Source organism: Neofelis nebulosa, chromosome 7, assembly GCF_028018385.1.
Source record: "Neofelis nebulosa isolate mNeoNeb1 chromosome 7, mNeoNeb1.pri, whole genome shotgun sequence".
Lineage (NCBI taxonomy): Eukaryota > Metazoa > Chordata > Mammalia > Carnivora > Felidae > Neofelis > Neofelis nebulosa.
This window is the reverse complement of record NC_080788.1, coordinates 37,183,183-37,200,892: the sequence shown is the minus strand read 5'-3', so window position 1 is coordinate 37,200,892 and position 17,710 is coordinate 37,183,183. Positions and strand designations below refer to the sequence as shown.

General features: G+C 34.9%; 1 protein-coding gene across 3 annotated transcripts in view; it reads left to right on the top strand.

The window, feature by feature from the left end:
- Window positions 1-16,873, top strand: part of SPESP1 (sperm equatorial segment protein 1) — a 65,750-nt gene extending 48,877 nt beyond the window's left edge. For 2 of the 3 annotated variants that reach the window (XM_058737254.1, XM_058737252.1), the window contains one exon: window positions 15,669-16,873. In XM_058737254.1, the coding sequence (XP_058593237.1) occupies window positions 15,669-16,687 (1,019 nt within the window). In that variant the 3' untranslated portion in view covers window positions 16,688-16,873. The remainder of the gene's footprint in view (window positions 1-15,668) is intronic. The other variant, XR_009264021.1, reaches the window with a different exon arrangement.
- The last annotated feature ends 837 nt before the right edge of the window (window positions 16,874-17,710 follow it).

Sequence of the window (17,710 nt, the reverse complement as noted above, 5' to 3'; positions counted from 1 at the left end):
TCCGCCCTGCTGATAAAAGGCCTTTGGCTGGCACCTGCAGGGTGTTTTGTCCTTGGGGAGGCAGTAAACCCTCTTCTTACAGTACTCTGGGAAGAGGACTGTTCTCTCCCAGTGTGCCCCTGAGATGGCTACACTCCACTATGCATTCCAGGGCTGGCTCCCTCTTCCCCAGGAGCATGGCAATGGCTTCCAGCTCCGTTTGGAGAAAGTCGCTCACTTTTGTACCTCCAAGTTTTAGCTCCAGAGGCTCCATCCTGCCAAGCTGTCTCCCTCCAACTGTGGAGATCTTGATGTCACTCCACATCCATTTCCTAGGTGCTCCGAGTGATCTGACCTCAATACAGCTGTGTTTGAGGGACAAGGAAAATCCCGGTCCCCTTACTTCTCTGCCATCTTAACCCGTCCTGAAATCAAGCTGTTTCCATGGTTTTCCTCTCTTAAAACTTTAGTCTCAAGGAACTGGGTATATTACTGTATAAGATTTTTAATATTAGCATTTTTATTATTATCATTACATTTTATTGTAATTTTTGTCATACTGTCACTTCTTAGAAGCATAGAATGTTTTTTTCTTTTTTTTTTTTCATTTTTGAGTGTAAGTTTTTTGTGGAAAAAAAATTGTTAGTTAAAACATTTAATGCATAATACCATTTTAGCTTTACCAATTAGGAAATCTCTCCAGAAACAAATAAAGGTGTAGCCTTTTGGATTTTTATGAACATAGTCATATATATTCGTTCTCTTAAATAGACATTGTAGAAGAAATTATTTGGTTTTTTACACCTCTTAACAATTGGAAGTTTTATGTATACAATTAGGTATTTTAATTGATGCTTGATAGTGCATTTGTAAGAACTTGAGACTTCCAAATATTTTAAAAACTCAATTAATTTACAATATATTTGCATAGATAATAGGGCACTAGGTTTTCTTGGGTTTGTTATTCAGTTTCTTTAAAAAAAGAAAAGAAGCCACTTAATTTACATGTTAAAACCATGATTTGCGGTTTAAAATGACTGACTAGAGGTAAAAAAAAAAATCACATTTTTTAATTTCTAAAAATTTGTAATATCTCTGGCCACAAAAACCATAGTTTCTCAGGTGAGACAAGGGAAACAGACCACTCCTAACTCTTTGGTAGAAGAAAAAAATCTTATGAATTATACTGTCATATCCATAATCTTAAATTTAAGAAATTTTATGTTAATTTTGTCTCAGTTTAAAGTAATAAAATTTATGGCATGATGAAACTAGGAAATATAGCTTGGTTTATAGAATGTGTTCAGTTAGTTACATTACAGTGAAAATAGCATTTATTGATAAGATTAAATTTTATAAACTATTCTTTAAAAATGATATTTTTGTTTTATCTTTGTGTTAATGTCCAGTAACTATAATGCAAAACAGAGTTATAAGCATGACATTTTAAATTCATAATATACATACAATGAGGTACACAAATCACAGGCCTGAACTAAGTGATAAAATATTACTAGCCTAGACTAGTTTACAAGTATTATATTTTAATACTTGCAATTATTTAAAATCTTGCATAGGAATTTAAGTGACTGGAATTTTCTAAATTACTTACACTTACAAAACTGGGTTTCTCCAGAAAGAACTTATGTAGAGAGAAAGATTATTCATGTAACTACATGAATCATTAGGTTAACCAAATAAGATTCTTGAATATGACAGCTCAAACTGTTTACATTTTTCATCCATCTCATAAAGTGTACTAAAAAAGAACAAGCTTTTTTTAAACTCTAGTACTGTAATGCTGTACTAAGAAAAAATTGTCAGTTAAAACATTAAAATTAAGCAATTAGAACAGAGAATATATCAGACAGTGGTGTATTTAACAACAAAACGGTTTTTAAAATTATACAAAACCCCAAACAAGATAATTTGACCATTCATTAGTTGGAGTGGAATGTAGTCCGATTATACAAAAGCAATTGTAATGTTTAACCTTGTTATTCATTAGTATTTTTATGGTAAGTTTTAATATTAATAAATTGTTATTGACAGAACCAATAATTATGTCAGTTTTAATCAAGATTTCCAGCTAAAAGTAATAGTTGTATGGCTTATTATATTATAAAAAGGAATGCAATTATAATTTAGATAGGGGGTTTAAAATTCAGGTTGGTGTGCCTTAATGTTAAAACTCATCTGGAAAAGATCAGTAAAAATGAATGTCTGTTCATATATATTTTTTAGTTCTGTTGACTAAAATGGCTTGATAACAATATCACTTTTTTTTTTTTTTCAACGTTTTTTATTTTATTTTTGGGACAGAGAGAGACAGAGCATGAACGGGGGAGGGGCAGAGAGAGAGGGAGACACAGAATCGGAAACAGGCTCCAGGCTCCGAGCCATCAGCCCAGAGCCTGACGCGGGGCTCGAACTCACGGACCGCGAGATCGTGACCTGGCTGAAGTCGGACGCTTAACCGACTGCGCCACCCAGGCGCCCCACAATATCACTTCTTAATGTTAGTCTTGATATGTACCTTAGCCCTCAGATTTTTATCTCTAATATTGTTTTCCATGAAAAGAAACTAGGATTCCTTGAAAGGATAGCTGATTTTCATCTTTAGGAAAATAAAGTCTAGACTTGAGGGGTAAGGATGAGAGTGGGGTAGAAGATGGGAGGGAGGCAGGCAGCAGTAACTACCAGAGAACAAACAAGGATGCTTTAAAAATTCAGAGGTTCCCTCAAAAGGATACGAGAGACAGCTTACAGTGGCTCCAGCTGACTAAGTTGTGACTGTTTGAGCATAAAAAAACAAAATGATAGTTTAAAACTGTTAAAAAAAATCTAAGAGTCATAATGAAACTCAAAAGTGTGAGAACTACTTTTTACTACCTAATATTTTACTCAGGTGAAGTTTATTCAAATATTTAAAAATACTGTTTACGTTTCATTTTATTTATGTGCCCAAGACAGGCAAAAGTGTTTCCTTACACAAAACTAATACAAATCAATGCTTTACAAGATCTTACTTTCTTCCTGTAAAATATTTGTGGACAGACTCATGATTCTTTTGCTACTACCCACCCCCATAGGCTACCCACCAACAGGATTCACATATTAGAAGATATACTACCATATTGTTTCGGAAGTTAATGAAATGTATTAAGATGGTCCATGCACATGAAGGTGCTCTCTCAACTGATCCTGATAGCTATACCACAACAGGATAAAGAAAACTTGATGCCAAAGTCAAGTGACCTTTTAAATGTGCTTAAAATACATAGAATTATGGGGCACCTGGGTGGCTCAGTCAGTTAGGCATTCAACTCTGGATTTCAGCTCAGGTCTTGATCTCACAGTTTGTGAGTTCAAGCCCCACATTGGTCTCTGTGCTGACGGCGTGAAGCCTCCATGGAATTCTCTATCTCCCTCTCTCTTTACCCCTTCCTAGCTCACATGCACACTCTCTCTTTCAAAAATACATCAACATTTAAAAAGTAATAAAAAATAGAGAATTGTGCTTTTTCTTTACATTTGTTTGCTTTTTGATGGGTTTAGTAGTTGTTGCTGGTGGCTACTTTAACTTCTCTCCTTGCCCTTCATGGTTCTTAAAAAGAATGGAGTGGATGAAAACATCCCCAAAGACAATGTTAGAAGCCAAGAACTGACACACTAGGCCTAATAATCTTGCTCTGAAAATTTCATTTGTACCATTTAGTCATAGAAGATGAAATGAACAATAAATTGTGTTGCTTACACTTCAGATGAAAAATACCCAATTTTTTAGATTCTTGGCTTTGTGTCTTCATTAAATAAGGACTTAACAATGTATAAAAGGCATTTCAATAAAAATTTAAATGTTGATCAAATATAATAATATATTACGATCCTATTTATATAAATATGTATAATCTTGAATTCTGTTAAAAAATCTATCAGATGGAGGGGTGCCTGGGTGGCTCAGTTGTTAAGCATCCGACTTTGGCTCAGGTCATAATCTCACTGTTCCCGAGTTCGAGCCCCATATCAGGCTCTGTGCTGACAACTCAGAGCCTGGAGGTGTTTCAGATTCTGTGTTTCCATCTCTCTCTGCCCTTCCCCTGTTCATGCTCTGTCTCTCTCTTTCTCTCTCTCAAAAATAAATAAACATTAAAAAATTAAAAAAAAAATCTATTAGATGGCAGTACTCCCCAAATTGATCTACAGATTTGACACAATCCATTTCACAATCTGGCTTGCTTTTTTTGCAGAAATGAACAAGCTGATACTAAAATTCATATGGAATTGGAAGGGACCCAGAGTAGCCATAACAATCCCGAAAAAGAACAAAGTTCAAGGATTCACACTTCCTGATTTCAAAATTTACTATTACAACTGCAGTAATCAAGACAGTGTAGTACTGGCATAAGAATAGACATATAGGTGACAAATTTAATTCAGAGTCCACAAAGGACCTTTTACATTAATAATGGTCAGTTGCTTTTCAACAAGGATACCAAGACAATTCAGTGGGGAAAAGAATAGCCTTTTCAGCAAATGGTGCTGGGATAACAGCCAAAGGAATGAAGTTGGACTCTTGCCTCAGGCTATATACAAAAGTTAATTCAAGCTAGATCATAGATCTAAATGTAAAAACTAAAACTATAGAACTCTTAGATGAAAATGTAGGTGTAGGTCTTTGTGCCCTTGGATTTGGCAATGGTTTTTTAAGATGTGATATCAAAAGCACAAGTAGCAACAACAAAATAGATAAATTGAACTACATCAAAATTAAAAACTTTTGTGCTGCAAACGATAACCTTAAGAAAATGAAAATACAACTAACAGAGTAGGAGAAAATACTTTCAACTCATATATATGCTAAAGGACTTGTCTCCAGAATATATAACGAATTCTTGCGACTCAATAATAAAAAGACAACCCAATTAAAAAATGGGTAAAATATCATCAGAATACAGATTTATCCAAAGAAGATATATAGGTGGCCAACAGGCATGTGAAAAGACGTCCAATATCATTAGCCGTTAGAAAAATATAAGTCAAAACTCAATGGGATATGACTTAACACTCACAAGGATGGCTGTAATCAAAAGAACAGAGGATGATCTGGAGAAATTGAACCCCTTATATATTGTTGGTGGGAATGCAGCTGCTTTGGCAGTTCTTCGAAGCTTAAACATAGTATCACTATATGACCTAGTAATTCCATTCCTAGACATATGTGCAAGAGAAATGAAAACATACATCCACACAAAAGCTTGTATGTGAACATAGCAGCATTACCCATTGTCACTAAAAAGTAGAAAGAAGCCAAATAAGCAGCAACTGATGAATTCATAAATTGTGGTATATGCATACAGTGGAATATTATTTGGCCATAAAAAGGAATGAAATACTGATGTGTGCTCCCAAATGGATGAGTCTAGAAAACATTATGCTAAGTGAAAGAAGCCAGTCATAAAAGAATGCATATTATATAATTTCACTTATATTAAACACCAAGAATAGGCAAATCCATAGAGAAAGAAAGTAAACTTGTGGTTGCCTAGGGCTGAGGGAAATGGGGAATGGGCATATTTGGGGGATGATGAAAATGTTTTAATGGTTATGGTTGCACAACTGTGACTATACTAAACACCACTGAATTGTATACTTCAAAATATGTAAAAGATAAGTTATGAAGGAATTTTATTCCTAGTAACCCTTAGGGATTTTTAATCCCTAAGATTGTAATTTACTTAAAATTATGTTAATTCGATGTTACCTTAGAGATTGATAAAATGAATTAAAAGGGGATTAATAGAACTTAAACAAATTTAGTTAAATTTATGTGATCTAAGTTTATTCTAGGCCATTTAGTAAGGGCCAGTTTAAGGAAGTGCAGGGAGTTTCTGAAAATTGTAGCTATTTAACTACAATATTTATGATACTGTTGATAAACTTCAGACTTAGAAATTTAGAAAAATATAATTAAAGCTGTATCTTTTATTGTTGTAAAAAAGTGCCTCCTTTGCCTAAAATAAGAGGACTTTTTTTAATGTCCAGATTTTCTCCCTAATAATAATTGGACTGTTAGCTAAAAACCAAAACCAAACTAACAAAACAAACAAAAGACAGTCTTTAGACCAGCAGATTTATTTTAAACATAACATGATGTTTAGTTTTCCTCTATAGCATTCTTCTATAGAACTGTTTTAACCTGTTATTATTTCTTTAAGATAAGTCACTGGAGGTACAATTAATTTATATACTTACCAGCATTTGGTTCATTTATTCAAGCATTCATTTGACAAATGCTTTTTGACTGTCTGCTATGGCTGTAGGCTCTGGGTATAACAGGATATAGAGAACAAAGTAGACATGGTCACAGCTTTCAAAGAGTTTTCAATATGTAGTAGTTAACAGACATTAAATTTAGATAGTTAAGATGATCTTAAATTCTATAAAGAAAAGATCAGTGTGCTAGAGAGAGACTGATGAAGGATCTGGGATTCATAAAGGAGGTATTGAAGTTACTTTTGTTACTAAGGAAGTAACTATACATACACATGCCAATCCTAGGTTTTATTGTTTTTAAAAAATTTTATCTCCCTGACTGGCAAAATAAAGATTGTTTTCAACGTGCATTTCTTTTATGAACAGTGAACTATAGCAACTTTTCATGCTAATGGGCTTTTTATTCGTTATACTCTCTTCTTCCTTCTTTAAGTGGCCATTCTAGGAGAAGGAATATGTGTTTTGAATATATTATTTGTTGATTGAAGTTTTATATTTCATTGCTTATTTTAAATCATGATTTTATTATTTTCCTCAAAATAAACTCAAAAGTAACTTATTTTTGCTTCTGTGTGAAGTGAATGGATCCTTTTTGCATCATTGACTGTCAGTTCCTATATATACTTTGTAGTACCAAAACATCTAATTTGGATCAGTTTTAGACATTTTTCCAAAGAAGACATACAGATGGGCAACAGACACATGAAAAGATGCTCATCATCACTTATCACAGGGAAATGCAAATCAAAACTACAATGAGATATCACCTCACACCTGTCAGAATGGATAAAATCAACACAAGAAACAACAGGTGTTGGTGAGGATGTGGAGAAAGGAAAACCCTCTTGCACGATTGTGGGAATGCAAACTGATGCAGCCGCTGTGGAAAACTGTGGAGGTTCTTCAAAAAGTTAAAAATATAATCCAGCAATTGCACTATTAGGTATTTACCCAAAAAATACAAAAATATGAATTCAAAGGGATACATGCACCTCAATGCTTATAGCAGCATTATCTACAATAGCCAAACTATGGAAATAGTCCAACTGTCCATCAATTGATGAATGTATAAAGAAGATGTATAAAGAAGAAGATGTATAAAGAAGAATGTATATACATATATATGTATATATATACACACAATGGAATATTGTTCAGCCATAAAAAGGAATGAATCTTGCCATTTGCAATGATGTGGATGGAGCTAAACAGTATCACGCTAAGAGAAATAAGTCAGAGAAAGACAGATACTGTATGATTTTGCTCATATGTGGAATTTAGGAAACAAAACAAACAAGCAAGTGGAAAAAAGAGAGAATGGGAAACCAAGAAACAGAGTCTTAACCATATAGAAACAAAATGATGGTTACCAGAGGGGAGGTGGATGGGGGAGAGGGGATGGGTGAAATAGGTGATGGGGATTAAAGAGTACACTCGTTATGATGAGCGCCAGGTATTGATTCTATGGAAGTGTTGAATCACTATATTGTACACCTGAAACGAATATTATACTGTATGTAACTAACTGGAATTAATTAATTTATTTATTTATTGAAAGAGGGAGAGGACATATTCAAGGAGGGGAGGGACAGAGGTAGAGAGAGAGAGAGAGAGAGAGAGAGAGACCCAAGCAGCCTCCATGCCCAGCTCAGGGGCCTGATGCTGAGCTTGATCCCATGACCATGAGATCGTGACCTGAGTTGAAATCAAGAGTCTGACTCCCAACCAACTGAGCCATCCAGGCACCCTGTTAACTAGCTGGAATTTAAATAAAAATAGAACAAAATAAAAATTCAAAAAAAGTAAAAAATTTTGGGATCAGTTCAAATGTTTCCAAGTACATCTTAATATATGAATGGGGTGTATTTTTGTCCAGTTGACAGTAGAGCAAAATTCTGTATATTTTACTTATGTATTGACTGTATTTTCATATTTACATGTATTTTAAAAGAAAGTTGTATTCCTCCAGGATAATTTTATTATCATACTTCTACTTTGCCAGCATCCTTGTGTCATGTTTTTATGACAACATTGTGTAGTTATTATGTGTACCTGCTTTGAAAGAAGGCAGCCTGTTTGAATGCCATTCTTCCCACCTACAAATTGAATATAATCTTAGGCAAATTACTTGTCCTTTCTCAGTATCCTCCTTTTCCTCTTTATAAAACATTGCTCACATTCAGAGCCCTCAGTGTAGTGCCAGGCACATAGTAATCCCTCAGTCAGTCAGAGCTATTATGGTCTTTTCAATCACTGTCTTGCAATTTTGCCGTTCAGATTTGGTGCCACTTTTGTTCCCTGCAGGTGTTTTACCATTTTGTTTAGTTTCCTATTATTCCTGTCATGTGACTCATTCTCCCTTGTACTGTTTCAAGAAAAGAAGTACAGATAGTCTCAAGCACAGCTGTGACATCCATATCTATGATTCATGTTAAACTGTAAACCTGCTTTGCAGGGAGCCATCCTGCTTACTAGAGGCACTGGAAAGCAGCATTATGATTTCTCAAGGTGGAAGAGGTTCTTACTTGTCCTCATTTGGAGACATTGCCCTGTTTAGCTGGAACATTACCTGGAGACATTGCTCTGTTTGGCTGGAACATTGACTGGTAAAGAGAGAGGGGGATATTATAAAGCGTGCCAGGGTAAACTACAAGTATCCAAAGTACAAAAACTCAACTTCTAGCAGAGTAGTCTGGTCTTTGTAAGAATTTGAATTTTGTTCATCTTTCTCATAACTTCTGAAGAAAGAGGAAAAGCAGGTTTTCATAGTGGCCAGGACCATTTGTAGGGATATTGGAGTCTTGACTATCTTTTACTACCTTGCTTGCAAATATCTGTATAAAGATCAAATTGATTTGCAAGAGCAGTCCTGATTAGTAGAACTATGAAGTCACTATGAAGTATGTAGATTTTTTAGTGGGACAAAAGTAGGAGGTGGGAAGTGTGTGGGAGTGGATGGATTTAACAACAGAACAATATGGAGACAAAAGGTACATGAAGAAGGGAAGAAAAGCAAGGTAGAAAGTAGGGTGCTGTATCGTTCAGCAGCCATGAACAGGCTTTTTAATGTTGCCTAAATAATAGTGTAAAGGGATAATGAGTACTTCAGTTTTTTTTAGGAATCCACTAGCAGTAAGGATGTCCTTTTTCAGTCCTTTGACAATCTACTTCACCTAATAGTAACTTGGGTGTCCTGTTTACTACTTTGAGAAGGGACAAGCTAAATGATTAAAAATGGAGTGTTTAGCAGCCTACCATCTAATGGCAATGTCTTTTTAAAAGCACTTAGGCCTTTGTTGGCTGCAGATTTTAGATTTGTATGTGAATAGTGGCCCAGAATTCAAAATTTTCCAAAGCATATATTAAAAAAATTCGTTATGGAAAAATTTAAATATATACACAAATAGAAATAATGGTATAATAAATCTCCATATATCTATAACCAGACTCAACTACTAACCCATAATTAATCTTGTTTTATTGATATTCCTTTCCCTCTCATCTTCCTGGTCCCTCTCTCTAACTTCTCAGATTTGAATTTTTTAGAAGCAAATTCCAAACATCATATAATTTCATTAGTAAATATTTCAATATGAAGACTAAACATAAGTACTTAAACACAATAACAATGTTAGTTTCATACCTAAAAAGATAATAATTCCTGAGTATTATCAGATATCTGGCCAATGTTCAAACTTTCCTGATTTTCTCTCTTCAATTTTGTTTGGATGAATTGGGATTCAAATAAGATTCATACATGTAATTCATTGATATGTCTTTTAATTCCATTTTAATGTATATTCTTCTTTCATCTCTGTTTTTCTCCTTGCAATGTAATTGTTAGGAAATTGGATCATATGTCCTATAGTTTCCCACAGTCTAGATTTTCCTGATTATATCCCTATGGCATAGTTTATATCTTCCTTTGTTTGTTGTCCCATGGATTTTCAGTATATTGTTAGTTAGACCTAGAAAAATCGTTAGATTCAGGTTTTGACTGTTTTTGCAAGACTGCTTCATCGGTGGTATTGTATTCTTTCATCAGGAAATAGATAATATCTGATTTTGTATCTTTTGGGGGGTATAAACAATCACTGATATTAATAATCATTGCAAAATGTCATATTCTAAGTGGCTTCTTCATTTATTAGCTAGAATAAGTTTATAAATTGAAAGCTTCCCTCACTTTGAGCTATTTTTCCATATACAGTTGGGTCTGTTTCTATCTTTTCTGTTCTGTTCCATTTATCTGAATATTCATGTGCAGTGCTATACTAGATTTATAACAGAGGCTTTATAATATAATTTCATGTCTATTGGGTCTATCTAGCCCCCATTTTTTGGGCTATTCTCACTCAGTTTTCCTTCCTGATGAACTTTAAAATCCATTTTTCTAACTCCAGGAAATAGTGATATTTTGTTAGAATCATATTAAATGTATACCTTAACAGAGAGAACATGACATCTGAGCATCTTTATGATGTTGAATCTTTTTGTCTAAGAACATGGTATATCTTTCCACTTGCTAAAGCTTGCATTATGTCTTTCAGAAGATTTTATTATATTCCTATATCAGTTTTCTGTGGCTGCTGTATTACAAATTACCATGAACTTGGTGTCTCAAAATAGCAGAAATTTATTCTCTCACAGTTTTAGAGGCCATAAGTCTAAAATCAGTTTCACTGAGCCAAAATCAAGGTGTAAGGCAGAGCTGTGTTCCCTCTGCAAGCTCTAAGAGATTTTTTTAATGTTTATTTATCTTTTTGAGAGAGAGAGAGAGAGAGAGAGTGAGTGTTAGCAGGGGAGGGGCAGAGAGAGAGGGAGACACAGAATCCAAAGCAGGCTCCAGGCTCCAAGCTGACAGCAGAGTGCCCGATGCGGGGCTTGAACCCACGAACCGTGAGATCATGACCTGAGCTGAAGTCAGATGCTTAACTGACTGAGCCACTCAGGTGCCCCAAGAGATAATATTTTAATTGGCTCTTCTAGCTTCTGGTAGCTGCCAGCATTCTGTGTTTTATGGCCATTTCACTCTATTCTCTGCTTCCTCCTCTATATTACCCTCTTCTTCTTCTGGGTATCAGATCTCTGTCTCTCTCTTATAAAAACATTTGTGATTGGATGTAGAGTTCACCCAGATAATCTAGGATAATCCCCTGTCAAGATCCTTAACTTAATCATATCTGCAAAGACCTTTTTTTCTTATAAGGTAACATTTACAGGTTCCAGAGATGAGGACCTGACCTCTGCATGCCTATATTCAGCCTAATAGAATTACTCCTATAGTTTTGGGCATGTTTTTTTAAATTTATGATTAGATATTTTCTTTCATTATTTGTTATCAAAATAGCATCTTCTTTCTCATCTTTTAACTGGTTTATATTTGTATATCGATTTTCATAGATTGATTTTATAACTTGCTACTTTACTAAATTCTCTTAGTCCTTGTAGGAGCTTTTCAATGAATTCTTTTGTGTTGTCTGGAAGTATTATTATATCGTTTACACATAAAGATAGTTTAACCTTTTTCTTCCCAATTCTCATGCTTCCAATTATTTTTGTTGTCTAATTACTAATAACCTCCAACACGATGTTAAGTGGTAATGGAAATCTTAGTATCCTGATCTTGTTTCTGTCTTTAGTGGGAAAGGGTCTAAGGTTTTTTATAGATAGGATCCAAGACATATTTTTAATGTTTTTTTTTAAGGATTTAAATTTATATTTTAAGCTGAGAAATGTCAGGAGTTATCTTTATAGAACTTTTAAAGTGTTTTCAAGTATCTGTTTGGTTCCAGGTAGATACAGTATCTTAATTTTATAGTTAAGTAAATGTTCAGAGAAATTAAGTAATTATCTAAGGTCATGATGTTAGAAAGTGGTACCCACAGGACAAAAATCAAAAAAAAATTTTCACTGCAGTAGGCTACCTATTACTTTAATATTTTCCTCCAGGAAAACTATAGATTCAGGACAATGATTTACATACCCATGAGAATACATAAATAAGTTATTTTCCCTTTTAAAATGTGAGTTTTACTGGCCTACTATATTAAGTGATTGGGTGTGTGTGCTTGTGTGTTTTTAGAGAGTAAGATACTATATACGGAGAAGGCTAGTCCTCTTTAATGACCAACTCTGGTCCCATTTCCTCTCCTCAGAATCAATGTAGTATAAACCCTGACAGTTGTAGTATTTTTCTTTTTTGTAATGCAAAGGCCAGACTTAAGCTTTAATTGTAGAGGCATCTATTTCAAAGAGCCATCCATTTCAAAGACTGCTATCTTGAATAAACACATTGCCAGCAGACCACCCTGGTTCATTTATTTTAGAGATCTTAATTGATTTTGTTAACTGACCTTTTGGGCTACTTGTTTTTTCCTTTCCTGTGCTTCAAATTCATGGTCTTAATGTTTTAAATTCGATAAAGAGTGAACCCTAGGGTCCCCACATTTGACCCCAACAAAAAAAGAACCCCTGTCCCATTTGCACTCTCCACCCCTACCACCCTCTCTCTGGTGCTTTCTAGGGTGCTCTCTCCTTCCCTCTCTTTCTTTCTCTTTCTCCACCCCGTCCACCCCGTCCTCCTCCCCCAGTGTGGCCCCAGGTGTGCTATGCAATTTCAAGATCTTGTAAGTAATAAACTTTTTTCCCCCCAAATTTCCTGATGGTTGTTGCTGAAGGGTGTTTTGCAATTATAGTAAGAACCACAAGGGTCAGTCCAGTGGTCACATTGGTTTGGAAAGGGGACTCTTCTGTGGAAACAGCTGCCCCCACCCCACAATGGCCAAGCCCAGGTGAGTACCACCAGGCATTTCTAGCTGGTAGTCTTACTATAGGTAGGCTGAGACTGACACAAAATAGGCAATAGCTCACAAGAGTTAGGTATGTTAACCTTCTAGTTCCTTTTTAAAAATCCACAATTCACGGACAAAAATGTTTGATACTGTGTCAGTGATTTTAAGAAAATTATTACAAGGTTTGGGGCACCTGGATGGCTCAGTTGGCTAAGGGACAGACTCCTGATCTCAGCTCAGGTCTTGATCTCAGGGTTGTGAGTTCAAGCCCTGCGTTGGGCTCCACACTGGGTGTGGACCTACTTAAAATATATATATAAATATTACAAGGTCATTATCAAAATCTACCTCCTCTTTTTTCCTCACCCATCATCATCATATGGATCTTGAAGTATGCAAGGCTTTTCTAAGCATAACATGAAACACAGAATCTACTTTTAGAGTCAGATCTCCAGACAAGTCTGGTATCTTTCCACTGTCTCTGCCTCACTAAAATGTTCTTATTAAGAAATTTTTAAAATTGAGAAATAAACTTTCAATTTTGGTTAAATATCCATCTGGTCTCTCTAAGTTGCAACAGAAGAGTTAAGGAAGAGAGGAAAAACATGTAAATATAAAGCTTTTTTTTTTTTTTTTTTTTTTTTTTTTTTTTACTGTTTTGTGCTTGCCGAAGTGCTGAATAGAAGTGCCTTCTGAACAGACATTTTGTTATTTCATTTTGCCTGAAGAGGGAGGGTTTAGGTATGAGTTATGCATGACAGTTTGGTAAAAAGTGACTTACTTTCTTCAATTAAGCCATTTATATACATGATAGTGGCAAAATGATTTCAAAATGACATGTATAAAATCCCAGCACTTAAAATTAAAAGCTGTTTTAAGAAAAGGGGAGTTGAGGGGCGCCTGGGTGGCGCAGTCGGTTAAGCGTCCGACTTCAGCCAGGTCACGATCTCGCGGTCCGTGAGTTCGAGCCCCGCGTCAGGCTCTGGGCTGATGGCTCGGAGCCTGGAGCCTGTTTCCGGTTCTGTGTCTCCCTCTGTCTCTGCCCCTCCCCCGTTCATGCTCTGTCTCTCTCTGTCCCAAAAATAAATAAAAAATGTTGAAAAAAAAAAATTTAAAGAAAAGGGGAGTTGAGCAGAATTTCAGAATATCTTATTCAATTATCTTTTTTGTTTTCCATGTTGGAAATGAGAAGCTTCATCAACCACTCAGATGCTGCAAAATACCAGTATAAATAGAACTGCCATTTTTGAACTAGAGTGTATTATACTAAGTGAAATAAGTCAGTCAGAGAAAGACAAATACCGTAATTTCACTCGTGTGGAATTTAAGAAACAAAACAGATGATCATAGGGGAAGGGAAGGAAAAATAAGATAAAAACAGAGAGGGAGGCAAACCATAAGACTCTTAAATACAGAGAGCAAACTGAGGGTTGCCGGAGGAGAGGTGGGTGGGGGGATGGGCTAAATGGGTGATGGGCATTAAGGAGGGCACTTGTTGGGATGAGCACTGGGCGTTATATGTAAGTGATGAATCACTGGGTTCTACTCTTGAAACTAATACTACACTGTATATTAATTACCTTGAATTAAAAAAAAACAAAAACTGCCATTTTGTGTTAAGAGTGAAATGTTGATGGTTTAGAGCAGGAATTGGCAAACGTTTTCTGTGAAGGGCCAGATAGTAAGTATTTTCAGTATTTGTATACCATATGGTCTCTATTGCAACTACTCAATTCTATTGTTGCAACCCAAAGCAGCCATAGATAATACATAAACAAATGGACGAGACTGGCTGGATTACAAGAAAACTTTATTTACAAAAACAGTTAGGTGGATATGACCCACAGGCTGTAGTTAGAGCTTTGCTGGGTTGAGGGCAGTTGGATACTGGTAAATGTTCAACAAATGATTTTTTGGAGAGACTAGTAAACCTAGATTTATAGCATTTGCCCATTTATATGATGTAAATACTCCCACCATCGTTGGTTTCAAGCTATGTATTTGACATTACTGAATAGGGACATAGAAAGAGATATAGAGTAGTACACTATTGCAAGCATTTCTGCCATACAGCTATGCAAGATGTAAATAACCTCAAGACCATAGATAATAGTAAAATGACATAAAAATAAGAAGTGATGAATTTTGAATATTTTTACCTTTATTTCTGATACAATATATCTAATTGCAAATTAAAATAATTTTTAAGAGTGTCTATGTTTAACATTTGGCTTACAAAATTCCTAAAAATTTAATAATTGGCTCTAGTGAGCCAGTATGAGGCAATTCCAACACACCACTTCTAGAGATTATAATCAGGAATTTTGTTTTAATAAACTGCCTACAGAATCATAAGTTATATGGGAGGTAGGAGCGAAAAAATATAGAGAATTGTGTTAATACGCAACTTTTACACTAACCTTGTTCATCTGTTTAACAATCTGAAAAAATAATTTTGTTTATATAAGTGAGAGTTGACTGAGTCAAAAGTGCTTTATTTCTTGGTTCTTTATCTCAACTTTTAAGTGATAATATATGAAGTAAATTTAGGTCAGTAGATTCTGTCAATATGTCAATATGTAATACTAAGTGTTACCATTTGATTTTTTTCCCCTTAAGGTATAACTGTGACGCCTGATGAAGAACAAAACTTAAATCATTATGTAGAAGTTTTACAGAACCTAATACTAAGTGTTCCTACTAGGGAGCCAGGTCGTGTGGAAAAATCGAAGTCTCCAAATAATGCTCATTCTATAGGACCAAAGTTATCAAGATTTAAGGAGATAATTACACATGGAGACACTTCAACTGAAAATGATGTTTTAATGAATCCTGTCAGTGAAGAAACCACAGCTTCTCCTACTGGAGGCTTCACAATGCCAGGAAGGAAGGAAAAATCTACTGAAAGTACAGCATTCTGGTCAATTAAACCAAATAATGTTTCGGTTGTTTTACATGCCGATGAACCTTATATTATTAAAGAGCCAGAGCCAGAGCCAGATTCAGAAGTAAGATCCACTGAGGCGCCAAAGCCATTGCCAAATGTTACTAAATCATCCACAAGTCCAGATGTCACCCCTTTAAGTAGGAGCACTGACATGGATACTGTCACAGAACCAGAAGATGTTCCTCAGCTCTCAGGCGAATATACAGTGGGAACACTTGAAACAATAACATTTGGAAGACACCCACAGATTTTGAATAATGAAGACATTTTGAAAAAAATTTCAGATATTAGTTCACAGGTGCGGCAGGCACCTCTTGTTGAAAGCCTCAAGCCAGAATACAGGGAGGACATTCGAGCCTCTAGAGAGCACCTAAAACGAAGCCTTGCTTTAGCAGAAGCAGCAGAACATAAATTACAAAAAATGTATAGATCCCAGTTCTTACCACTTGGCCGAAGCAGTAGTGAAATTGATGACATTGAAACTGTAATTAACATGCTGTACAATTCTAGGTCTAAATTATCTGAATATTTGAATATTAAATATGTTCCACCAGAGATGAGAGAAAAGGCTACTACAGTCTTCAATACATTGAAAAAAATATTATGTGTAAGTCAACTAGAAACTCAAAACCTTATTAGGAAGTTATTAAACAATAATATAAAAATGTTGCACCTACTTGATATTCCATGACAAAAATTGATTGAAACAAACTATGCATTCACTTCACAGAAGAAATAAGCACATTAGTGATTCACAAGTTGTATAACAAAATATTTTCTACTGTTCAATGTGCCAACATCTCTACATGTCATATGTTCTAAAATATTCTCATGTGCACTAAAGCCTAATAATTTAAAATAAAATTTTGGTTCAGGAGTTCGTAGTTTTTTTTCCTCATTAATTAACTTAAAAAGTTATGAAGATCTAATCTTTAAAATGTTTAAGCTTTGATTTTACTTGAATAGATTAAATTCACTTGTTTTATTGAAAGTCAAGAGACTGTGTGCAATCTGTATGTAGCCTGTTTTAAATAATTGAATATAAATGTAAGATTTTAGTACATATGGTCTTTATTACTCTTTCAGAGAAACTGAGAGTTTTCAGTCTGAATAGCAAAGTTGGAACTTGAATCAGAACTTTTATTTGTATATATGTCTGCCTCCTTTCAAAGGTGGATGGTATATGAAGATACAACTTTTTCTTTGTTATTAAGTACTTCTGGAATATCAGTGAGTGACTGTAATTTGGGTTTATAACATAGTCATTCTCACTTCCTCCTTTTGTTTGTTTCTATACATTTATATTGAAGCTTTGCAAATCTTTTGTTCGGAGTATGACTAATGAAATTAAGGTTAATTGTGTAGTATGATCATGGGGCAAGTAATTCTCTTTCATGATTTGATCGGTATTATATTTAAATTCATTTATTCATTCACCGAGCCAGTAGTTTTAGCTTACTGGAGGCTTATTGACCTCCTACACATAGGTGCAGGACAAAATGCTAGGCTTTGGGGATATAGTAAGACCTAGTTCCTTCTCTCTTTGAGAAAGACAGATGTTAAATAAATGACTTCAATAATTTTTAAATTTCAGTTGTGACCAATCAGTAAGAATCTGTGAGAAATTTGACCTCACCTAGACCAAAATAATGGGAAAGCTACCCTGAGAAAGTAGCATTTAAGGTGAGATCTGAAGGATTAAGGTGTGTGTAGG